This window comes from Eretmochelys imbricata, chromosome 7 (genome assembly GCF_965152235.1).
Source record: "Eretmochelys imbricata isolate rEreImb1 chromosome 7, rEreImb1.hap1, whole genome shotgun sequence".
Classification (NCBI taxonomy): Eukaryota; Metazoa; Chordata; order Testudines; family Cheloniidae; genus Eretmochelys; species Eretmochelys imbricata.
Window position 1 is genome coordinate 68,129,337 of NC_135578.1, and position 26,697 is coordinate 68,156,033.

Below are 26,697 nucleotides of genomic sequence, written 5' to 3' on the forward strand. Positions count from 1 at the left end.
ATGTAGCCTTGTTAAAAGGATAAATGCTACGATACATAATAAATGGATGTCGCATGAAACCTCAGCAACCGATGCTCTGAGCCATTCCATAAAGCCGGTGATTTTTCTCCCAACTGGCAATTTACTCTTGTATATAAAGCCAGAGTATTTCCTCTTGTTCCCAAAAATAGAGATTTGAAATGCTCCTATCACAATGGCTAAAAGTCTGAACTTACTATATCAAAGTGGAAAACGTTTAAAAAATGTGTCAACTTTTTATGGTAGGATCCCCGCCAGCTATTCCCCCCCCCCCCCCCCCCCCCGTTTATAAAGACAACAGAAGGGCTATTGTAATCCTACCTCTCTTTCACCTATTAAGACACTGACATTTTCTTAGTAGCATGCAGGTAAACAATACTGCTGACTCAATGAACGGGCATACTTCCTTTTGACAACAGCTGTAGCAGCTAATTGTATAATGACTTATTGCTGCCTCCCACAATGCTGTCAAACCTGTTGCTCTTCATCCTTCTCTTAAATCAAATGAAGCACATACATAATCCTGTTGTCATAAAAAGCTAGGGAGACTAGTCTTTAAACGGATTCAAAACATTAGAAAACATTTTTTTTCACTTTAATTCTTGTGATTTATTCATTTTACATTTTTTTTACCATCCATTTCTTCAATATAGTCTTCCCCTCATACTCCCCCCCCCCCCACCCGTCCCAGTTTCTTTCTCCAGTATTTGTAGTGACTTCCTTTATCACGCGAGCTTCCTAAATGTTCCAGAAAAGGATTCTCCATTGCTAGTTTTAGCCACTCTGGATCTACCAAATTGGCAGGTTACTTTGGAGGAAGTTTTCTCCTGGCTTGCTAGACATGAAAGCTCACAATTGTTCAGATTTGTAGCTAGACCAGGGTTGAATAGGTAGACACCAGCTTAAAGATCTTTCTTCATGCTAGCTATCACCAAGCTATGTGAAATTCTTGTTACAGTTGTTGTCATAGTTCTCCTTGGGGATTGGTCCAGAGATATCGAGGACTAAAGCAAATGCTTCTATAGCTAGTGTTAAAGGTTCTTTTGAAAGTTACAGTCCATGTGGATCAGGCACTGAAGGGGATGCACAACATACGCTATGCTGTGTGTTGGAATTGTATTATACCTTACAATCCTCCTTCTTTCTTCCTCCTCTCACCTCCTATACCATCAGCAGTTGCTTTGTCATCTCCCCCTGGGACTCAGCGATACACACCCAGTTTTTGCTAAGTTCACCTCCTAACCCATATCCAATGGTTGTGCGGACAGCTCAGCAGTTGTTACTCTAACCTAGTTAGGATGCATACAGCAATGGTGGGGAGAAAATACTATGATAAATTGTATTCCTTGGTTGCTCTTGTACATATGGTTATTTTCCCCCTTACCTCATCACATTGTGTGATCCTGTGAGCAATCTCCTTCAGCTCCTTCATGGATTTCTCATCCTGGAAGTCATAGGGGAATGTTTCTGTCCATTCTTTCAGGAGCTGAATGATCTTGGTAGCAAAGGATTTTAGCTTTGCCTAGAGAGGAGTAGAGATGGGTTGATTACTGACCTGCAGACCTCCTATTGCTGTGAAGGTGAGTGAATGCTTGATGGAGGAAAGTGCACACCCTGCGCCACAATAAAAAATAATTGAATCAGTAGCAGGTGTGTGTATTTACTAAAATATGTATTCAGTTGTGTTGATGAAATCACACAGCGAGAGCTCCTCAGCTGATGTAAATTGGCCCAGTGCCACTGAAACTGACTAGCTTTTATTTCTAAACCAAAAGCTTTGAAGATATTTTAAGGCCAGTCACAAATAGCTAGGGAGATGACGGTATTGTACAAGCATTTCGTTCAACTGAAGTCAATGCTATGTGGCTGACTTATACCAACTGAGGACTGGAGCAATACCTTTAATGACTTAATTGAAATGTACACACAGCTTCAGTGTCATAACCAAGCATCTTTCCCGTGAAGTGCTCATAAAGAATCTTTCCTTCTGTAGAATTGGTTTTGAATCAGGACCCCCAGATTGTGCTCTGTTTGAAATAGCCAATCAAATAAATAAATGCTACAAAAGAAGTTGTATGTACTTTGCATTACATCTAAATAAAAAGGGACTTTGACAATAAAATGTTGGCTCTTGCTCCAAAAGCCCTCAGGGAAAGGAGTTAGCTCTTCAGCTCTGTCACCTGACAAGTGAATTCTCTAGTGTCATGCGCCGAGGCTGTTCCATCATGTGGATCTGATTTGGATGCTAATTAATCCAGCTTTGGTGGTAAAAGAGGGTTGTACTGGTAAATTCAAAGGGATGTGGTGTTAAAGTTTGGAGAGAGTTTTAAAAAACACTTTCCCCCACCCCCCATCAATGATCACTCTGCAAATTTGACCAAGCTGACTTAATTGGGAAGATGACTCTTTACATGGGCAGTTGCATCCTGTCCATACAACAGACCAGCTCTGAGGGTAGTGCTTCGGCAGTACCTTAGTAGAGTGCACACATGTTCTCGCTGATTCTGCACAGAACACAGCATCTTGAACAGCACTCTTGGCAAGCAACTGCCTCATTGCACAGGACATGGCAAATCCCATTTAACAAACCAGGCAGCATTATGGGCCGTGGTCAAGGCACACAAAACTAGGAAGACAGCATACTGAATTTTTCAGAGTAGCAAGTATGGAGTGAATTGCAGAGGGTCTGCTCTGTAGTCATAAGACTTAGAAATGATTTTGTTCAGTATTTCCCAGGGGGGGTCAAATTCTTCCAACGTAGATCCTGTGCACCCCACTTCTCCCCCGCCCCCCGCCCAATCAGCATAAATCAGTGTGTAAATTTACATGGCGTAAATCAGGGTGGAATTTGACTTTTGACTATGAGAGGGAAGACTTTCTATTTTTAGTCTGGTTTATATTTAACTTTGGTTAAGAGACTCATTTGGCTCTAAAAGAAGCTTAGTTCTAAGAAAATAAAGAGGAAGTTTTCTCTGTTGTTTACCATCCCAGCTGAGTCATTGAAAAAGTTCCACTATGCAAAGTGCAGTTCCCTCTCAGTACTGGTTAGGGTACTTCCCTCTGTGACTTTCCCCTCCCACCTCCTGGAATTTACAGCAAGTCAGCTAGCAGGTTCAAATGTCAGCAGAGGAACCAAATGGGTTGGAAAAGAGGATGTTGTTTGTGAGAACCTGACCAGAATTCCTGCCGCCCAACACCATGCTCAGTGAGATGAGCAAAATCCCCTCTCTCTGAGATACTTTTGTTAAATAAGCCAGTTGTTTTTATGACTTCTAACAGCTCACTCAAGTGCAATCAGCGGGAAAATTAACAATGGCTGCTCTGAATTTAAAATAAAATCATGCAGAGTTTGGACCCTTCAGAAATGAGCCACTAAAAGGATTGTACAGGGTAGGGGAGTGCTACTGGCTTATACAGAAATGTTAACTGTGTACTATTTCTAGTTGCATTTTAATCCCATTGGAATTCTGTTGGTCTTGCTGGGGAGAGAAGGATGAAATCCCATCTTGTACTCTAAACAGCATCTGGAGGAAGTTCTCTGCATGCAGACCTCTTTTTGAGAAATGGGTAGCAACTCTAGGTTTTCATCTCCTTTGCACCAAATTTGGTGTCCAGCCCTTATTGAAACCTTTACTTTCTCTCCCTGAAAACTCCACCTGCCAGAATGCATGATTAACATCCCAGCTCTGTATCTGAATGACACATGTATTGTCCCTACATAAACTCAAATGTTTAGGTGCGTGGGAAGGGGGAGGTGCTGTACAAATGACTGGATCAAATCCTGCCCAAGTTTGTTTGTTTGTTTGTTTTTGGGGGAGGGGGGCTTTACAAACTGTGGCATACAGTCCTGGCAGTGGAAAGTTTAGTAGGAGAGGAGATAAAGTTAGCAAAACAGCAGTTGTGCCCTTTGCTGGAGGCGGGTAGCTAAAAAAGTGGGTGTGTAATTGAATACTTGGGGTGGGGGGCACTGATTCAGCTTATCCTCACTGCAACCTCTTCCAGTGTAGCTCCTGTGGCTCCCCTGCTGTAAACTCAAGATCCTCCCACACCCACTCAGAGTAAAATAATGAGGCAGGGCAGCAGCAGGATTACTGCCTGTCCTTCAATTTCAATCACCTTTTGCCTCTGGGGTATGAAATCTTATAGCTCCCTGTGCAGCACAAATTAATCTGGTCCATTGTTAAAAGTGTAGGGTGGTGTATATCAGTGTAGCGAGTTGGCGGAGCAGATCCTCAACTGGTGTAAATAGGCACACCTCCACTATCTGGTTTTTCCACCAGGCTTATTTTAATGATGATTATCTTGACTGCACCTTCTTGACTTTTGCATTTGGGGAAAATTCAAATTCATCCTTACAGCTATAATGGTCTGCTGCATATTAGCACAGATTTAGAATAATGTATTTATTTTGGGATGTATGTTTGTCCACTATGCATGCACATTCATGCACCCCTACACACAGGCTGTCAGAATTTGTTTTCCTCACCGTTCAAACCTAGGACTCTAATGCAAGACAAGCTACATTACCCAGCAAGAATACAGGTGTGACAAAGCTTATCAGTTGCTTTCACTGCCTGATGAAAACAAGATGTTCTTTCTGAATGCAACACTGAAAACCATCAGCCCAGCAAAATGCTAGATTCCTGTTTCATGTGCATGCTGCTAAAACTCAGTGTGATAGGTTTGTGATGGTGCACACACATCTGTGATAACTGACAAAATCAGAAAATTTGGGCTAGTAATTCTGTGGGAGGCAGCAACTAGTGTGTGTGTGTGTGTGTGTGTGTGTGTGTGTTATGCATGCAAGAAATGTACCTGCCTACTCTTTTGATAGCTTTACTTCAGATTTCAAACATTGTCCTCCTATGGGGCCTATTCAAAACCCATAGTTAGTAGAAATACCCCATTGACTTCAAAGAGCTTTGGATTAAGACCTTCATAGAGAAGACAAAAGTCAATAGCTAGAGAGTATCAAGAAAGTACTTCCTGCCCAGCACCAAAAAGGGATCAAGATCTAGAGATGGTGTTTTGTTACAGGGAAACAACTCTACAGTAATGTTCTTATAGTGTGTACTGCTACCTTGCTAGCATATTAACACAGGAGGTTAATATTTAGAAAAATGTGTGTGTTTCTGTCTACTGCATATATCTAAAATATGTCAGTGTTGTAGCCAGGTTGGTCCTAGGATATTGGAAAGACCAGGTGGGAGAGGTAATACCTTTTATTGGACCAACTTCTGTTGGTGAGAGAGACACGCTTTTGAACTACACTGAGCTCTAAGCCTGTCTCTTTCATCAACAGAAGTTGATCCGCTACAATATATTACCTCACCTACCTTGTGTCTCTCAAATATTTCGCTCGTTTGATTGACACTATGGCCCAGTTATTCATCTGGTGTAAGTCAGCACAGTTCTCCTGGAAGTTAGTTCACCACCTGAGAGGAGGCCCGTAGAGACATTTGCATTCTTCTTAAAAAAAGACTTTAGACTGTGAATTTAATACTTAAACCCAGGACTGATAACAGTGCTGAACTGTGAGCCAGGGATAGCATAGGAGCAACACAAGCTCTGCCAGTCAAACTGTGCTGATCGCTAACATGCCTACTACTCCAGCTGAGTGACATAGCGAGGGACGGTCACTCATCCCCAATTGTGTGGTTCAGGACGCCGAAGGTCAGGAGATGGGCTGTTGCCAGTGCTATGTTTGGGGTGTTATGTTTAACAAGCATGAGCCACGCATTAGTTAACACTCAAAAGAGAGAAATGAGGACATCTGGAGAGAGAAAATATTGCTACCATTATATGCTCCAACAGAATGTGATGGAATAAGAGAACTTTTCAGAGACTGCAAGGAGAAATGATCCACATTGCAGGGGATCTTTCCCCCCAGGTGCATGTGCAGGGCCAGATTTTTCAAAGGTATTTAGGTGTCTAGCGCTCATTGATATCAATTGGAGTTAGGCATCTAAATACCTTTTAAAAATTTGGCCCTCCATGCTTAGCACAATAGGGTCTCAATCTCAGTTGGGTGGCTGCGCATTACATAATACCACTGCTACAACGGATATTAAAAATACTGCAAATATTATTGTCTCTCCAGAACAGGGACAGTTGATGTGAATATCCAGTGTGTCACTGTTATCAGTCCCTTGCTTTCTTGAGCGCTGAATTTACTCCCTTTATTTCCTTTTAAAAAAGCAGCATTTAGAATGAAATACGTGGCTAGATGGATCAAATCTATTTCATAATCAAGCTACTATTTAACATTTCAGTGCAAATTTTAATATCTCATTGGATTTTTAAAATGAATTAGATTGGTTAAGCTATTTAGGGCTGGAGACTGCTTCGTTTCTATGCTTGTACAGTACCTGTTTGGGGCTTTTAGCCACTCTGGAGATATAAAGCTTACTGCATTTAACTAAAAAAAAAAAAAAAAAAAAAAATCCCAGACCATAATGGAAATTGGTGACTTTCCAAGTTAACTAGTAGTTAAAAAGCAAAGCTGTCCTTCGAGGCAATATATTTTTACCAAGCTGTGGGGAATGATGTTTCACCAGCTGATTTTATCCGTAGGCAGGATTGTACTGCTCCTCTTTCTCTGGGTCAATCACTCTTGGCCTTGTCTATATCTCACTGGAAAGTTGTTTGTTCTTTATTGACAGAGTTAATAAGTGACTGACCTATTACACCTGATGTCTTAAAACCTACTAGACTGTCGCTCTTTAAAATTAGCCAGCAGTCTTGAAGAGAGCGCAAAGTGTTTGCCTTTCAATCTACCACTTACATCTTGACTTTGCCTTCCACTTTTTCTGTGCTACTAGGCAGAGATGTCAAAAATGTAGGAATGATAAGCACCATGGTGCATAACCTCAAAGCCAGGCCCCCTGCCAGTGTTTCAGCTCATACGCTACCCAGACAACAAGTCAGACAGCCCTTTATTTTATAATTTGTTTATGCAAATCTCTAATCAGAAAGCGATCAGAACTTTTTGTGCCAGCTATTTCCTGCTGCGATAGCATTTAATTAGTAGATGCTGGTGGAACGGATTTTGGCCAATGATACCCTAATGAGTTATGATTGAGTGTGCATACAGTGACTTCAGTTTAGAAGTTCTATGATGCACATAGAATGAGTTTTTTACATTCCTACTTTGCAGCCAAATAGAGCAAATCATTTGCAAATGCTAATGGGCCAAATTCATCCCTGGTGAATGCAGATGCAATACCAGTGGAAGTCTGTAGGTCAAATTTACATTGGGGCTGGAAGAAAGGCAGTAGTCTAACTTGCATTAATTTGGTATTCACTGGGCATGGAAAACAAGCGTAATTTATATTGAGGGGGAAGAAAGGGTCAGGGGCATAGCAGAAAAGCAACTTACAGGAGGGTGCAAAGTAGCTTTCCAAACACGTTTTTTTTTTTTCACACCTTGCTGTTAACTGATTTTCCTTGATGCTTGTTTCCAACTTAGCAACACAAGGTCTGTGAGCGTGGGTGTTCAGAAGGTGAACTGCTCTATTTACACCTTCCTGTTAGTTGATTTTCCTGCTACATCATCTCAGTATGTAAGCTACACTTGTTCTGCATACCCATTGAATGCCTAAATTGCATGGGTTATATTGCCTAACACGTGTAACATACACTGCCATTGAAGTTACCAATACATTTGGCTGAGTGCTTATTTGCTGGTGTCTTCTGATATGAATGCACTGAACTACATTGCTGTCTGCAAAGAAGAGCCTCATCTTGTACTCCTATTATCCATAAACCTTAAATAGTCCATATGCGAATTTTGAAAGCTTAATTACTGATGGCAGTAAATGTCACTCTTGTATATAGGGATGGCTTAAATTGTTGAGGGTCTGATTCAGCAAAGTGCTTAAGCAATGGGACTATTCAAACGCTTAGTTATATATGTGGGCAAGTTCCTTGCTGAACTGGGACCTGTTACAAAAGAATTGTCTTAGACCAGTGCCCAGAACCTGAACTAAACTTAGTCATTTAGAGCTTTGAAAATACCTATTAATGTGGCCCCATTTCTGTGTCCCTCAGTACATCCCAGTTTCAATCTGAAGTAGCAAGAGAAGATATTCCTCCAGTGATAGCAAAATTGGAAGCCCCAGTATATATGGGCCACCATTTTAAACCTCATATCCACTATCCTTGCTCAGAGTCTAATTGACTTACTGCTTAAAACACCACCACCAGCAGCTTGCAGCCTTTCTCATAGACTTTAAAGCTGGATGGGACCATCACGATCATCTAGTCTGACCTCCTGGGCATTGCAGGCCACAGGACCTCACTCACTGACTCCTGTAATAGACCCCTAACCTCTGGCTCAGTTACTCAAGTCCTCAAATCACAATTTAAAGCAGGAGCAATGGAAGCTCCCTAAAAATACAGCGTGGGGGCACTGACGCCTGAACCAGCCCCATGCCGCCCCTTCCCCCAAGGCTCCACCCCCCCCGTCACTCATCCTTACAGCTGGTAAAAAGTGATGGGACCACGGCCCCCTGACCTCCCTTGTTCCGGCACCCATGATTTCAAGACTTAAAGTTACAGAGACTTGACCATTTACACTAGTTTAAACCTGCAAGTGACCCATGCTGCAAAGAAAGGCGAATCCCCCGCCCCTAGGGTCTCTGCCAATCTGAAAATTTCTTCCTGATCCCAAAATATGATGATCAGCTAGACTCTGAACATTTCAGCAAGACCTAACAGCCAGACACTTGGGAAAGAATTCTCTGAAGTAACTCAAAGCTCTAGTGTCTATCCATTGGGGATATTTGCTACTAGCAGTCACAGATCAGCTACATGCCATTGTAGGCAGGCAGTCTCATCATACCATCCCCTTCATAAACTTATCAAGCTCAGTCTTGAAGCCAGTTAGGTCTTTTTGCCCTTAGTGCCCCCCTTGGAAGGTTGTTCCAGAACTTCACTCCTCTGATGGTTAAGCTAGGCCTCCCAACATTGGTATGCCACAGTATGACTGGGGAGCTGGAATAAGATGGTCAGCTTTGGGAGTGGTGGTGGTGGTGGTGGTGAATTTTGGTGGTTCAGGAATGCAGTCTGAGGCTATGTTACCGACAAAGAGTAGAAGTCCAGTATGTAACACCGGCCCTTCGGCATTGTTCTCTTCTGTGAATCAAGTTCTGTTTCCTACAGTTCTGACTGACTGTGTCAACACCTACTGCTAAAGAAACACTAATGGAACAGAACCAGCTTGGCAATGGTGGGAAGTTAGGAAATTTTTGAATAAATGGAATGGAGGTCCAGAAAACCTTGTTCTTGTGAGATTTCTGTTATAACCATGGTGGATCAGGGGCAGGGGGGAAGAGTTCGGACAAAATGAAAGATATCAAACTTCTGGATCTGCACTGGAACCCCAACCTGCTTGCTGGCTACGTCTTGCCAGTATCCACTAGTGTTACCTGTTCATTGAAACTGAAGTCAGTGGTTTACTAGTAGGAGTTAAAGACTGTAGAATTTGCCTAATGGTAAACTGAAGTCCATGACCACTGTTCCCTCTAAACTGTGCATGTGCACACAGATCCTAAACCCCGTGCACATGGCGAAACACCACACGCACAAAAATTTGCACAGAAGCACAAAAATTTGCACAGAAGAAATTTTTTGCACACACGGCCTGTCAAAAATTAGAGGGAACATTGTCCATGACCCAGAACAGTGCACCCTCTATGCTGTATACAGTTTTTCAGAGGGTTTAAAAAGCCTATTGTATTTTAATATTCAATACCTTCCCTTGGAAAAAGAAGCCACAATGTATCCCCAAGTGATAGAAGAGCCTCAGTCCATGAGCTAATGGATATCAGGGTTCTATGATTAGCCAAGAATGAACAGTGGTTCAGGGAAAGAGGATTAAGTATGAAAGTCTTTAGTGAAATATATTTGTCAGAGTATCAATATGTTCTATGCACGGTTAGCTTAAAAAAGAAAGGCAAATAAAATGCACAATAGCTTAATTCAATACAGAAACAAATTGTTCATTTACCTTTTCTGCCTCAGACCCAATCTCAAGCTGCTGTTTCTGCTTAATGCAGATGTGCCCCACTTTTGCCAGGAGCTCATGTGGGTGGATGAAGACTCGGGAGCTCAGTAGGAAAGTGAAGATATAAGTCCTCTGCAAGAAAGGTTGGGCGGGGGGGAATGGAGAAAACAGGTGAGAAACTTGAGCAGAAATCACCCATCCTCTTTGGAGACTGCTAATGAAATCTACCTCCAAGAACTACAGATGGAACTTTCCCTTGGTTAAGCTTTTCTATATATCACCTTCTCCATGGATCAGTGCCCTTTCCTAGCTTGACTGGGGACAACAGGAAGAAACACAGTGTTTCAGCAGCTGCTAATAGAGCTTTTTTTTCCAGATTCCCAAACTATTTGTCACGTCAAGATACCAAACTAAATATCAGGTTTCAGAGTAGCAGTCTGTATTCGCAAAAGGAAAAGGAGGACTTGTGGCACCTTAGAGACTAACCAAGATGCTCAAATAAATTGGTTAGTCTCTAAGGTGCCACAAGTCCTCCTTTTCTTTTTGCAAACTAAATATGCATAAGTAGTTGTCCTTCACCAAAAAGACGAACAAATCTGTCCAAGGATGTTAGGACCCCATCTTGAACACTATTATTTATGCTGCTTTGTTTCTTTAAGAGCAATTGTTTTTATTTGGCTGCCCAAAACCTATTGCAAGTTAGTTCCAAACCACAGCAGTGTTTTTGTTTCATGTGTGTTTTCCCTTTCCATGCTCTTTCCCACAATCAATGTTATAGGCTTGGGTTCAATTTGTACTCATATGACAATATTTCAGTTTTAAGACAGTAAAACCCTTTGCTTCCTTGGGGCCCAATTCAGATCCCTTTGAACTTTTATAGAACTATATCAATGCTAAGCATTATTATTATCATTAGGATTAGGCCCTCAATGTGAGGAAAGGGAACAGAGCTAAATTACAAAGGGTGGGCTTTAAAAGTTCATTCTGGTTTTAGAGATCTTATGGGTTTTGGTGATGCTCCTATACTTAGAATGGAAAGTTTCACTAGTATCAGTAATATCTGTAGGACCAGAATGAACTTTTAAAGGTCTGTATCCACTGTGGATAGACTAAGGAAGTAAGGGAGACATATCTGGCTAAATCTGGAGATTTGAGGTCAGATGCTCAACTGCTATAATACAGAAAAGCTCTGTTGATACCTATGGGCAGCTCTGTCAATTCCACCTGAGCCTGATCACAGGGTAAAGTGAGCTCAGGTGACCAGATACTCTTCTTGGAGTGAGAGTAGGCTGGTTATAATATTTCTGACACATTGCAGTTCAGGACAGTTTAGAGGCCATTCTTGGTTTGGCATTGTGCTCAATAACTTTTTTCTTATATTTTCAGTGAATTATGGAAGTTGCACATGATTCCTTCACATGTGCCTGTAAACGGTTAATAGACTGCTGGCAATCTGTGATGAAAGTTTATAAGCATAATTCTTTGGCAGTGAGTGCTCTATATTTTTGAGATAATTTAAAGTTGGAATGAACCCCAGCCCTGTCCCACAAATAGGAAAGGAGACTCAACAGAGTTACAGGCCAATGTCTCAGATCTGTCTTCTCACGTTCCATACAGTATAGGCCTAGCAAATGCAACAGGCAGCAGCGCTGAATGTGAGAAATAAACTTCAGAGTGCCAACTCAAAATAGTAGCATGTGGTGTGTTATAAGCCATGCATAGTTCACTTCTATTCCTGTTGTCTTTCCCCCTTATAGCCAAATTCTGCACTCACGCCTGTGATCCCTCTGACTTAAATCAATGACCACGCCGTGGTGTAAGTGAGGAGAAACGTTAGCACTTGGGTGCAGGTCTTATACTTGTAATTGGACTGTGTATAAATTCTTCTGGAAATGGGTCAAGTCCTTCTTGCTTTGACACTCCCTCACCTCCCATTCTGTGAATTACTAGAGAAGGGTTGTAAAAGGTTTCTCTCTCCAAGTCCCCTAGGTTTTCCACAAATGCACTTTTCTGTGTGGGGAGGAGGGAATACTGCTGAGACTGTCAGGAAAGCTGCTTTTACTAGGTTAGTAGAAGGCAGCTGAAAGATAAGCTGCACTGTCCTATCAATGACCTTCGCTCTGATAAGCTAGGCCACATTCTTTGTGGCAAGATATATTTTAGCCTTGCACACTAATTCTAGTCTAGGTCTGTTCCTGAAAGTTTGTGTGCTGTGGGATACTGTTTATCCAGAGTGACTCCAAGATAACCCTACTCAGAATACCAGTTCTTTAAAGTCCTGCTGTAGGCTTTAACTAAATCCAAATGATCAGGGCTCTTGTGGTGGTTGGTTTTTGGGTGGTTTTTTTTTTTTTTGGTGGCTTGTGTTAATACAGTGCTCACAAAAGTGAAGAACTGGTACAGCCAGAAATAGGGCAGGCAGTGTATACCTCATTTCTAACTAGCAATTTCTAACTCATTTCTAACTAAGTGCCAATCCAGGCCTTCTTCAGTGTTTGGGCTGCCTGGTTTTTGATAGGAATGAAATCCCCCCGGCATTGGTTTTGCACAAGTATTTACTGGGACCAGATTCACAACTGGTGTAAAATGGAATAGTTGCACTGATGTCAGTAGAGAGATGCCAGTGTACACCAGCTAGGAATCTGGCCCCATTTGTCCAGGCTTCTTGATCTGATTCTGCTGTAATTTACATGAGTGTAAAATCAGGAGGAAATCCAGTCGATACACCAGTTTTGTACTCTTGTTAATGTGAGAACAGAATTAAGACCCTTCTCTCTCTATTTGAATAATGAGCCTCTAGGCTAACGTCTGGTCACTGCCCACCTCATCCTATTCCATTGTGTGTTGAGTCTAGTTGAACGAATGAAATGAGTCTTCCCCCCCTGTCCCCAGTACATACATACTTGCTATCTGGTACAAATGTCTTAGGCCCTGTCTACGTGGGGGATTTTGGTGATTGTTACAGCTGTGCTGGTGCACGCATCCAGTGGAGATGGTCCACACCAGTGTAAACCATGACTCTTGCCAATGAAGCATATCTCAGCTTTAAAGCCCTTACTAGGTGATCCAGCTCCCGTTGACTTGAACAGGAGTTGGATCAGACCTCTCAGTCTGTTAGACACGATTGCCCTAAAAGGTGAAAAACAAGTGTGCTGGGGACTTAGATGAGATCACCTAATCCTTTTTAGTTTGTGTGTGGGCCATAAACCAGGATTTAAACTGGAGGCCTCTGGAGGGAAAAAGCTTGTGCTTTGAACCAGCTTTATTTAACTAACACACACACATACACATGCGGTCTCATAGGTGCTCCCTCTCTTTTTGAGTAAGGTGGCTTGGACCAGGAAATTCAGCTATGTAGCTAGCTGGCTTGACAAAGAAGGATTTACAAAATGCTTCCTTAAATGGTGAGGTTGAAAATTATGCCCCAACACTGGCAGGTATTTGGAAGAAGATGAGGAAAATTCCTCTCGGCACCAACTTAAGCTGACACAAAAGGGGTTTGTGCTTTACAAGAAAAAAAGGGAAGCAGATTTCTTTAGTTCCTAAAGTTGTTGCTAAGAGACGTCCTAAACTATAAAAAGGACAAAGAGAGAGAGAGCAAGACTAAAGAAGTAACTGTTACTTTATGGCCCAAGAATGTACTGATGTCTTCTTGAGGAAAAAGAAAAATATTTTCCTTGTGCTCTTGCTGCTTGATCTGGAACTTCTTATTTGTGAAATACTTGCTTGAAACTTTCTCTTGCTTGGGCATGAGGATTACAGACTAGTACATTCCATTCCTAACCTCCAGAACGCTGCTGTCTCACAAGCACGCATTTTTTCTATGCACCAAAGAAGCTTCTGTACACAAACAAGCCTCCCAGGAGCAGCACACAAACATAGGCCCTTATCTCACCTCTCCTCTACCTCCTGCTGACCTCCAACTACAGCTCTGCCAACATGACGGAGAAGTCTTGTGTTGCTTGAAATCAGAATGAAAAGAGACCGTATTTTTTTCCCCCTCTAAGTTTAGGGAAGGATACTGGGATCTTTAGCGTCACATAGACACAAAGTGCAGTATTTTCCAAGCAACGTGCTTGGGGAGGTTAGTTCAGAGGGTTTGATGAGAACCAGTTCCTTTTCAGTGATTTACAAACGTGCCACCGCTGAACTCAGGAAATCTATACTGACATCACTGATTGTTGCTCTAAGCCAGTGGTTCTCAATCAGGGGTACGCAGAGGTCTTCCAGGGGGTACCTCAACTCATCTAGATATTTGCCTTGTTTTACAACAGGCTACATAAAAAGCAGTTGCAAAGTCAGTACAAACTAAAATTTCATACAGACAATAACTTGTTTATATGGCTCTATATACTATACACTGAAATACAAGTACAATATTTATATTACAATTGATTTATTTTATAATTATATAGTAAAAATGAGAAAGGAAGCAATTTTTTAGTCATAGAGTGCTGGAACACTTTTTTGTATTTTTATGTCTGACTTTGTAAGCAAGTAGTTTTTAAGTGAAGTGTATCTTGAGGATACACAAGACAAATCAGAGCCCTGAAGGGGTACAGTAGTCTGGTAAGGTTGAGAGCCACTGCTCTTAGCCAGGCCAAACTGGCAACCCAAAACCCGCTACCACCTCTCCTGGAATACGCTACCAGCGAAATGGGACTAATGGGCTTTGTTCTTTCCTTTCAAGCATCACAGCCATGGATGACAGAGCAAGTAGGCGGTTACTCTGTTCCTTTGTGGCCACTCCTTTTTTAAAGTAAAAATAGGTGTGGGTTGAAGTCTAAACCTGTAACCAGATCCAAATCCAGGCTTTTTGGGAGGCTTGGATTTGGGATGACTTGTATCCAGCCCACTCTTTACACTGTTCAAGCTGTTTTGTTTTATTATGTAACCCCTTAGGCTAAGATCAATTTGCTGTCAGTGATCTGACCTCGCTAAGGGAATGTAGCCTCCTGCTGTGACAGGGGTTTCCCATCTCTCTTCCAGGAACTTATTCGGCTGCTTGACACGTTTCCTATCCCCTGTCACTTGTTTGATTGTTTTTTTGGATCATATGGTCCTCATGGTGGCCACCTGGACTTATGTGTTTATAATGCACTTAGCATGCTTGGTGTATTGCAGAATCACTGTAATTCCTAAGATCCGCAAATCATTGCTAGAATCCCGAAGATAATATGTACAGTAGGGAGCAAGATTCAAAATAGCTGTGTTATAAATAGACAGCCCCTTTACACTAAGGGACTTGCATTAGCAGCTACTTAATGAGCTGTAGGAAGGAACTCAAGCAGCTACTAGCTGTGCCATAGTACTACGGAACAGGTGGGGAACGGATTCTTACAAGGCTTAACTGCAGCTGTGTAATGCTACTTGCCTGATGTACAAAACCTCATGTTCTCTTCTAGCTCTACCTGCTGCTTTCTTCATCACACTGAGTGTCTTGAAGGAAGGAACAAACCTGTGCCTGCTGTACATGGTGTAATAAAAGCTCATAAAAGAATGGAACAAATGGAGGCATTAACACGAAATGGTAGTTAACCCACTGGGCTTTATGAAGAATTACGTACTGTGCATGTGTGTCAGTCAAATGCAATGCAATTATCGCTATACATGGTAAAATAGAAGCATTAGGACTGCTTTTGAATTGGAAAGTTGCTACAGTCCTTTTTTGTAAAAACAAACCTAACGTTTCGGACAAGGCTACTGGTGTCGTGTTCAAGGGAACTACATGTGGGGATGGAAATCTTTTTGTAGTGAGTGACGGTGTGTTTTTAAATTGTGACCTCAAAATAAAAGGTACCGTACAGATCTAGCTCAGGAAGGCTCCTGCTACAAGATATTCCTGGCATGGCCCATGGTAATATGTGTGATTTTAATATAGCTAAAGGGTTTGGATTCCTCTACCGCTGCTGTGCATTTTCCCAGGGCTTAAACACAGCTTGTGCTATACAATCTTTATGCTTTTCTGCAACCTCCTTAACTACAACCTTCCACTTATGGGGCTGGGGGGGTCATTTTAAGTAATGTAATAATCTCTTAATAATATCCTAGGTTGGGATGCCTATTGCATACCCGGCAGTTACACGTGGTGTTTGTTTCAGTGGATTGTGGCGAGGATGTTGAAACCATTCCTAGGTTCAGAAACTTAAATTCTAACAGAACTGGCCAGTTAAGATGTGCCGAGAAAGAACATTTAATTAAAGTCTGTTTTTGCTTTTCAGGCTACCTAACTAAAAGACCCATAAAATAAGGAAAAAAATTTGAGCTGCCCTCAGCACACAGTTGATGTATTTCCCACAGGCAGAATCCAGTTAGTAGCTAATCTTGGTTGCACTAGAGCAAAGGCAGCTTAGTGGGATTGAAATTTCTTCTGCTAATGCTGCTGTTAACTGGTTTTCAGAGTGCCTGACAGGGGTTCAGCAGGGCTTGATTTCACTAGCAAATATTGCTGTTCAAAAAGGTAGAGGGTCCCTCCCAGCTGGGCATCCGCTCCTATGAAGGGAAGGCCCATTACTTGCAACAAAGCAATTAGATCATTAGGCCTGTTTGATCATCTTGATTAAGATGAAGCAAGAATTTTTAAGAAAATTGATAATACCATCTGTGTTGGGATCCTGACTCTGTTTAGATGCCATAGGAATACAAGTCCTGAAATGTCTACTTACATCTGGATAATAGTCCATGGTGGGCACCAGTCGCTCTATCAGGGCCTCCAGTGATCCAGAGATGAGATTTCCATCCTGGTAAACAGGATCTCCGCACCTCTCGCCCATGTCTGGCTGCACCTGCCCACTACAACTGGAACCGAGCATGCTGGAAAATATTGGTGTCTGGGGCATAGTTTCCTGCAGGATTGAAGGAAGAAAGAGGGAGGGTTAAGGTTTCTTTGCAGTTCTCTACCATGAGTCTTCATGGCTTTTGCAAAGGCATAAATTAGACCTGGATTACATATTGGAGTGAACATTAGCATGGGCATTGGGGGAGGGAGATGTGAGCCCAAACTCCCACAGACCTGCAGATGGCTTTTGGTTTTGAAATTACATGCAATCTATGTTCCTACTTTCTTCACTGTGCAGTTGCTGTCAGGATGCTTCCTCCCCACCCCCATTACAAATAAGACTATGGAGATACCAGCACAAAATACCATGTAAATGGAAGGAGCAATCTCATAGATAGATAACAAATCGTAACCTATTATACAAACAACCACGTTACAAGGGCACAGTGTCCTTGTTTAATGTTCTGGGGGGAGGTTTTTTGGAGAAAATACTAGACCCTGCTGGATATGTACTAATCTCTCTTGCTAGGTCTAGCCCAGGTCGTGACAGAAGTACATTTTGTCTTGCACATACTTGGACTCATGGACGGCACTGCCAATGATTAGGGATGTACCATCTGAACAAGAATGTCCTATTGTCTAGCATTTGACAGTATGAGTTGGGTGAGCTAGAACAAGCACTCCAATATTTGTCCCTGACCTTTTAGGAGACTGTTTCACCTTGGAAACATAAAGCAAAGCTTCTGAAGTGACATACAAAGCAAACAAGCTCTTTTCTCTTGACCACAAGCTACAGTATGTTGTAGTTACCATGTGCAAATAAGTCTTGACACGCAAAAAAACCAAACAAACCTGACTAAACTTAAATTTACATTGAAGGCAAAACAAAGCATGTTGCTGAAATATGCAGAGTTTGCCATTCACTATAGTTAAGGCTATGATTTTGTCACAGAGGATGTGGAAGTCATGGAATCTGTGACGTCCAAAGACCTCCATGACATCAGCCCCTGTGGCTGGGAGCTGCAGGGTCCTGCTGCCTCCCGCAGCAGCAGGGAGCTGTGAGGTACCCGCATCACCTGAGGCAGCGGGCCCCCAAGCTCTGAACTGCCATGGGCAGCGGGGGTACCTTGCAGCTCCAAGCTACTGCAGGCAAGGGGGGTACCCAGCAGCTCCTGGACACTGTGGAGGATGGGGTATCCTGGCAGCTCCCTGGCCACCGTGGGGTGGGGTAGAGGGACCCCCATAGTTCCCTGGCTGCTGCCATGGGGCAGGGAGACCCCAGCAGCTCCCCGGTGTGGCGGCTGCTGCAGGGGGACCCCTGTAGCTCCCTGGCTGTCAGGACAGGGGGACCCCTGCAGCACCCAACTGTGGTGGCAGAGGGATTCCCACAGTTCCCCTTCACTGCGGGGGGGCAGGGGATCCTCTGAAGTCCTCGGCTGCCATGGGGGGACCCCCGCAGCTCCCCACTGTGGTGGCAGAGGGATTCCTGCAGCTCCCCACTGCTGGGGAGGGGGACCTCACAGCTCTCCTCCGCCACGGGAGGGGAGGGGGAACCTGGAGCTCTGAGCCCCCATGGGTAGTGGGGTATCAGACATCTCAACCATCCGCAGCTGCCCAGCCCCTTCCCATTTTGTCATGGATATTTTTAGTAAAAGTCAGGGACAGGTCACTGGCTTCCATGAATTTTTCTTTATTGTCTGGTTTCAGAGTAGCAGCCGTGTTAGTCTGTATTCACAAAAAGAAAAGGAGTACTTGTGGCACCTTAGAGACTAACAAATTTATTTGAGCATAAGCTTTTGTGAGCTACATCCGATGAAGTGAGCTGTAGCTCACAAAAGCTTATGCTCAAATGAATGTTAGTCTCTAAGGTGCCACAAGTACTCCTTTTCTTTATTGTCTGTGACGTGTCCCTGACTTTTACTAAAAATATCCATGACAAAATCTTAGCCTTACCTATAATGCCAAAGTAAATACCTGTGTGGAAGAATAATACTTTTCCTGTCAAGATCTTTCTCAATAGCTATTATTTACTTAAAGGGCCACTGTCAAGGTTGATAAAGCCCTAAGGGAGGTAGAGTTCTGTTCCTACTCTGCCATTAACTTGTTGTGTAACCTTGGGCTAGTCCTGTCACACTTTGCCTCAGTTTTTCCATCTGTGAATTGGAGAGACTGTCCCACCTTTGTGAAGAATTTTTATGGATGAAAGATGATAGGAATATTGTTAAAACTGATCTGAACATGACAATTGTTCCATGGTCCAGATTTTATCTTAGACACCAGTTGAATGTCTTCCCCTTCTGCCCTGCCTTACCCATGTTGCAAGGGCTGGTTCAAAAACTGAAAACCATATTTATCTTAAGGATTTTTAATGAGCTCTTGCAACAACATGGCATGACTGCTCAGGCAGGTCAAGTCAGCATTTAAGCCCTATACATGTTTCCTTTTAACAGGCCTTGTAAAATCGTCAATATTTACTAGCCCAGGCAAAAAACATTTATCCCTAGTTTTACTAAAATGGTGGTTTTGGGTGAGGAGTGAGGAATGAAAAGAAGGGGTGAAAGAAATCCCAGTGTTACTAGTACTTATCCATGAATACAAGAGTTACTCATCAGAAGCAAGCTGATGAATAGAATTGTGCTTGGCTGCTTTATCCAGGACACCTTTCTATCTGTGCCAACGCACAATAAATATATTAACTGATCTGAAACTACCTGTGGCTGAAAACATGGCAGCTATTCAACTATGAACACCAGAACTACCCTACCGTTCAGGACACTTCCAGTGTTGGGTTGCTTGAAATTGTAAATAAGCGTCTGATTTAAAAACAAATGTACAGGATCTCGTGGCATACAATTCCTCACTAATGTCTCAAAGTATTTCAGCAATTTAGTCACAAGGCATGTGCACACGAGAGCTTGACAAATGACTATTTCTTTGGGAGTGTGTGACGAAGAAGCCAGCTTAGCTATGCATATTATGTAAGTTGTCAGTAATTTGTTGTTTTCCTTTTAAGGCCCACAGCAATAGCTTTGAGTCACTCAGAGTGCACTAATGTACGGTATGTTCTATCGGGCTAATAATGGCATGGAGGTGCATGTCCAGCTTTGCAAAGGGACACTAACTGCTAATGAAGCAATAAGCAATAAAGCAGCGGGGGGGAAGGGAAGCATTCTTCTTGTGAATTGTTTCTAGCACCTGTTCAAAATTGTGTGTGTGTGAAGATCTTTTTGGAAGGAGGAATAAGATTTTTTTTCTTTATTGGAACGGAAATGCAGATAAATTTTAAGCTCTGTCTTCCCAGTAGGTAAAAGGGTAGTTTGTAGCTAAAAGCTCTCATGTTTGTTGCATAAGGTGCTTGTTAAAACTTCTCAGAAACAATAAATGACTTTAACCAAATGAATCAAGCTGCATTGTCACCTCTCTAACACTGCTCCAGCGACTGCACTCTGGAAAAACAAATCTCTCTGTGGGACGTGTTGCTGCACATTACTTAGTATTAGCTGCTAGTTAAACATACTTTGTTTGAAGACATGGGCAAAGCATTTGTTTTCCCCCAGGCTTGAATGAACCAGAACTCTGTGAAAGTTTACCGTAAGCAAAATAGCCCCACAAATTCAATATAGAAGCTGAATATTTTGCATAAGAACTACCTGCTGGTACTAAAATAAGACCACTTGGCTGCACTGGAGCCAGGCAGGGTTGAAAAGAAGCCCATCAGCTTTAAAAGTTCACTGAATCTATTATTACATAAATTATAAAACATATCTGTACTTTAGTGATTCCAGGGTATCTACCATAAATGCAGAAGGAAGTGCCACAAATACAACCCAAGTGCCTTTCTGATTTGCCAAGAAAGTGGACATTTAAATCCTGAAGTGGCAGTATTTGTCTTTCATGCAAGTCCAAAACCCACCTGCAATCACCAGTCTCCTAACAAATAAAACAGCAGCACTGCTCCGTGGTGAGTTTGCTTGTGACTAATGCAAACAAACAGCCAAAGGAATATAACTGTTGACATCCATCTATATCAATCCAAGCAAACGTTTTCACAAGCTGAACATGCTCAGAGGAGTCGTGCTCACTGTAACTGGGGTATAAATTTCTTTTTCAACAGCAGACAGTAAACCAAACCATTCAATATTTCTGAACTTATAAAACTTAATCATTCCAGAGTGAGCAAATGAATCCCATTCAAATTAAAACAATATTTTTGCTAACAAAACAAAGACCATTTAAAAGATTATGGGGCAGATTCTGATCTCAGTGATGTTGATGCACGGCAAGAATGATTCCCCTAAAATCAGAGGAGTAACTGCAGTCATCTTCTAGTATAAATGAGATCAAAATTTAGCTTTGCCATTAATGTATGTGCATGTATAAATACACACACCACTAACATATATATTAACAAAAATACCCATAACTGAAAATCTTGAACTCTTACCCTCATTTTTTTCTGTAATATGTACATAAGCCGTGGCGGTCTGTAAGATCCCGATGGCTTTCCAGAGTATAAAAGTCTCAGCCAGCCATTGCAGCTCCAACCTGCCAGAAAAAAATATCTCTGGCTTCAGCTTTCCTTCCCGCCAGCTTAGATCTAAATAGCCTCAGGTTCATCTGAGCAAAACCAGAAAGCACACAGCTTTCCAGGCTGGCTCTGACGTCAGCCCCTGGCTCAGCTTTCGGTTGGCTGAGAGAGAGCTTGTCCAATTCAAAAGAAGCTGAGTTCACTGGGGCTGGCTTTTGTGTGTTCACTGTACAAGCTTTGAAAGAAAAGCCCACCCTCTGCTTTCCTCTATAGAAGCTTTAACACATCCAACAGGTTAGACCGCTAAGTACCTTTTCCCTCCCACCTCTTTTCTCCTTCAGAAACTTAAGAAGCCTGGAAGAACAACAGTACTTCAGCCTCTTTTATACTGACTGAAAACAACCACCATATGCTTTGTGCGGTGATGCTGTCTAGTTTGGGGCTGCCACGGGGAAGATCAGATAACCGAGCAAAGCGCAAGTGTGGCAGATGGAGTTAGGGCATTTCTGACTTGTGGCATTGTGCTAGCCAAACAAAACTGCTGATTCATTTCTTTGCTCTCGATATAAAAAGATGTGGCTTCTCCGGGGCAGGAAGCGGTGCCCACGATCAACATCTGGATGATATTCAAAAGCAAGCCTTAGCAACGGGCAGATCCAGGGCATGGGATATTCAGCAGCACCCAGCCTTGGCCTAATTCTGTTCCCATTGCCATCAATGGGGGTTTGTACCATCAATTTCAATGGAAGCAGAGTTGGGCCAGTCCTGACAGCTGTTTAAAAACCCCACCCCTTGAGATTTCAAGGGTCAGATAATCATTTCCCTTCCCCTGCCAACTATTTCAATGCAGATCTGAAATTTGTCACCTCCAATGGGATGGTGTTTCGAGAAAATGCCCAGAGGAGGTGGACAGGGAGGCAGTGACCAATCTGCTGTATAACCACTGCAATCTCTGTCTCTGAAAAACACTCACTTATGGTCTCTTTCCAATACTAACTGGAATACTGGCATTGCTGTCCCAAACTTCAAAACTGTAAATGGCATCTTGAGTCTGCCTGGGCCAGCTCCAGCCCCAAACCAGTCCCATGTTTAGGGAAACATAGAATCATAAAAAATGTAGGGCTGAAAGGGACCTCGAGAAATCATCTAGGCCAGTCTGCTGTGCAGAGGTGGCACTGAGTAAACCTAGACCATCCCCGACAGGTGTTTCTCCAACCTGTTCTTAAAAACCTCCAATGACTGGGGTAGCACAACCTTCCTTGTAAGCCTATTCCACAGCTTACCTATCCTTCTAGTTAGAAAGTTTTTCTTAACAGCTAACCAAAATCTCCCTTGCTGCAGATCAAGCCCATTACCTCTTGTCCTAAGTTCAGTGGACATGGAGAACACTTGATTGCTGTCCTCTTTATAACATGTTGGGAGACTGTTAAACTGGTTAAAAGGCAAGAAAAAAAGGGTAGGAATAAAGGGTCCGTTTTCAGAATGGAGAGCGTTAAATAGTGGTGTCCCCCAAGGATCTGTACTGGGACCAGTGCTGTTCCACATATTCATAAATGATCTGGATAAAGGGGTAAACAGTGCAGTGGCAAAATTTGCAGAAGATATAAAATTACTCAAGCTAGTTAAGTGCAAAGCAGACTGAGAAGAGTTACAAAGGGATCTCACAGAACTGGGTGACTGGGCAACAAAATGGCAGATCAAATTCAATGTTGATAAATGCAACGTAATGCACATTGGAAAACACAATCCCAATTATACGTACAAAATGATGTTCTAAATTAGCTGTTACCACTCAAGAAAGCGATCTTGGAGTCATTGTGGGTAGTTCTCTAAAAACATCCGCTCTATGTGCAGTGTCATTCAAAAAAGCTAATAGAATGTTAGGAACCATTAGGAAAGGGATAGATAATAAGACGAAAATGTTATAATGCCACTATATAAATCCATGGTATGCCCACACCTTGAATACAACGTGCACTTCTGGTTGCCCCATCTCAAAAAAGATATATTAAAAATGGAAAAGGCACAGAGAAGGGCAAAAAAAATATAAGGATATGAAACAGGGTATGCATCTGTATGAGGAGAGATTAAAAATACTTGGGACTGTTCATCTTGGAAAAGGGATGGCTAACGGGGGATATGATAGAAGTTCATAAAATCATGAATGGTGTGCAGAAAGTGTATAAGGAAGTGTTGTTTACCCCTTCACATAACACAAGAACCCAATTAAATTAATAGGCAGAAAGTTTAAAACAAACAAAAGAAAGTACTTCTTCACACAAGCACACAGTCAACCTATGGAACTCATTGCCAGGGGCTGCGGTGAAAGCCAAAACTATAACAGGGTTCAAAAAAGAACTAGATAAGTTCATGGAGGATAGGTCCATCAATAGCTAAGATGGTTAGGGATGCAATCCCATGCTCTGGGTGCCCCCAAGCCTCTAACTGGCAGAAGTTGTGACTGGACAACAGGGATGGATCAGCTGATAATTGCCTTGTTCTTTTCATTCCCTTTGACACATGTGACATTGGCCACTGTTGGAGCACAGGATACTGGGATCTATAGACCATTGGTTTGATCCATTGTGGCCATTTTTATGTTCTGTTATCATGTTAAGGCCTCTGTTAAAAATATGGTGATCAACTGGTATAAAGTGATACAATTAGAAAGTACAGCTCCAACCTACTTGTGAGCATTCAGCATTGTCTTCTGATAACATTGTGAAACGAAGTAATAGTGCATCAGAATCAAGAGGAGACTCTCCCTCCTAAGTTGTTTATGAGTGTGTCATAGTGACCAAAATAATTGCCCCTCCCCCAGGTAAAGGAAAGAGGAATAGCTGAGTTGGACTGTGAGCAGGGATGCAGAAAGGTATTTGTTTGGCTTTGCTGGCTGGTCTGCAACATCTTCTCTATTTGTCAGGTTTTATGCTTCCCATTCCAAATATTTTTGTTGCATGACTGTTTTGGACATGCACTTCTATCCTCCTGTTGAGCATCAGGCATAAACTGCTGCCAAGAGCAGGATATAGGAAGTGCGTGGAACCAACAAGAGCAGTCAAATTATTTCCCTTGGAAAACATTCCTAAGTATGAACCCGCATTGAAGAATCAGTTCCATAGTCAGAGCTACACCCAGTAGCACTAACAATGAAAAAGTGAATGCACAAGATGTTTTTTTCCAAAACCTGCTTCTGTCCTATGCTAATCCACTCTCCCTTCCTGTGCAAAAGGATGTTGAGACCAAGTGCAGTGCTTGCCAGTTAGAATTAACAAAATGCACCAAGTTAATTAAGCTCCAACAAAAGATTCAGCTTCAATTAATGTTAAAAACAACTCAGGCTTGCTAATAACACAAGAGATGTGATCAGATCTGGGTTGGAAGGTCTCTCATCAGTAAGAGGAATTGTGCCTCACTGGGGGGACTGCACAGCTATACAGCCCCAAAGGCATGTGTCCCAGGCATTGTGCCTTTTGGAGCTTTCCATTGTGCAGGGGGAGGACAGTCACTGCCCCAGTACTACATGAGCATTGAGAGAAAGGGGAAGGGTCATTGTCTCCCCTCATTTGGGGTGCCTAATGATACTAGCTTCACCTTTGCTCTCTGAGTGCAAGGACTCTGTGCTTGGCCCCTGCATGGGTATGCTAGGGCAGGCAGCTGCTCTGGCCTCTTCCCATGTCCCCCCCCGGCACCCCACCAACATGCATACCCATTCAGAAGCCAGGTGACATCTGGCTCTAGATGCATAAAACATTAAAGGCAAAATGAGAGTTGGCTTCCTACAAGGGGACAGAGTAGCTGAGGTATGGTGGTCTGTACTGTATTGGGTCTTATTCTGTGCTCATCCCCGTAGTGTCCAAGCGTCTTCTCACAAGATAAATATGAGTCAGTAGTAAAACCCTTCTGCAAAAACATCAGACATTGTTCTGGGATGTATTAGCAGGTGTGTTGTAAGCAAGATATTAGAAGTAATTCTTCCACGCTACTCTGCACTGATAAGGCCTCAGCTGGAGTATTGTGTCCAGTTCTGGGCACCACATTTCACGAAAGATGTGGTCAAATTTGGAGAAAGTCCAGAGGAGAGCAACAAAACTGATTAAAGGTCTAGAAAACATAATTTATGAGGAAAGATTGAAAAAACTGGCTTTGAAGTCCCTTCCAGTCCTACACTTGTATGATTCTATGCATTAAGCGAGGTGACTAACATCTGTCACATGATGGTGCTCTCATCCTCTCCCCGCGGGTGGAGTGTGTGCAGTGGAATGTGTGACTTGGAATCTTGTTTTAATATACACGTGAGCACACACATTGCTATGCATGTCTTTAGAGAAGAGAAGGTAGAAGAAATGTGCCTTGCATTTAAAGCGGAAGGTGGTGAGGTTTGTGATGGTCCTTAGAACCTCATTTCACAGTCTTGGGTGGCAAACGAGGAATCTCTGTCTCCAGGCAACAGTTGTATTGGGAGATAGGAGACCTGGGTTCTATTAGCAGCCAAGCCACTGACCTACTTTGTCCTCTTGGGTAAGTTGCTTCATCCCTCTTTGTACAATGGGGGTGAGGACACTTACCTGCCTGTAACCAGCATTTGAAACCTGCAGATGTAGAAGGCTAGCTAATGCCTAAGTATAATTGTTGTCATTACAGCCATCCTGTTCCTGAACAACCTATAAACTTCTTTAAAGATGCGTTTCCTAGTGATTGCATCTTGACACTGGTGGCTAGACATGAGAGCAAGATTGACCAAGAAAGTGGCAGCTAGATTTATTTTTGTGGACGTCCTGCATGTTACCATAAAGGGGACTTGAAGCAGACCCTTCATTTTGTACCAAGCAAGTAAAAGAGGAGCCTCCTGCCTCTGGGTGAGTCAGTAGGAGTGACTCTCTCAGCCAGAAGATACTTTCAGACTATTTTATATTGGCTAATTTCAAAGTGTAAAAGAACACAAGTGTTAAGAGGAAGGCTGACCTTGTCATGGAGACACTGGATTGGGACTCATGGGGCCTGGGCTCATTTCCTGACACTGCCACAGCTGTCCTGTGAAAGATGCTTAATTTCTCTGTGCCTCAATTTCCCACTTGTGAAACGATAATGGTGATAATGTTTTCTTTCTCCCACTTTTTGTCTGCCTTATCTGTTTAGATTGTAAACTCTTCAGGACAGGAGCTGTGTCTGATTGTGTGTATGTACAGCACCTAACACAATAGGGTCTCAATCTCAGATGTGTCAACTGACATGGAAATAAGAAATAATAACCTCAAAAAGAAAACTTTTGGTAAAAGAGTGAGCTAGAAGTTGATTCCAAAGTGAGGTTTTTCTTCTTGTACCGGTGTGAATGTTTCCCTTTCTGTCCTCTTTTTAGAAGGGAAA

At 42.5% G+C, this 26,697-nt stretch overlaps 1 protein-coding gene across 3 annotated transcripts in view; it reads right to left on the bottom strand.

The window, feature by feature from the left end:
• The window catches only part of RASGEF1A (RasGEF domain family member 1A), a 69,865-nt gene that overhangs the window by 15,265 nt on the left and 27,903 nt on the right, over positions 1-26,697 (bottom strand). For 2 of the 3 annotated variants that reach the window (XM_077822574.1, XM_077822572.1), the window contains exons 1-4: positions 21,247-21,385; positions 16,690-16,869; positions 10,028-10,156; positions 1,403-1,540 (exon numbers count right to left, since the gene is read on the bottom strand). In XM_077822574.1, the coding sequence (XP_077678700.1) occupies positions 1,403-1,540; positions 10,028-10,156; positions 16,690-16,869; positions 21,247-21,273 (474 nt within the window). In that variant the 5' untranslated portion in view covers positions 21,274-21,385. Of the gene's footprint in view, positions 1-1,402; positions 1,541-10,027; positions 10,157-16,689; positions 16,870-21,246; positions 21,386-26,697 lie in introns of those variants that run through there. The other variant, XM_077822573.1, reaches the window with a different exon arrangement.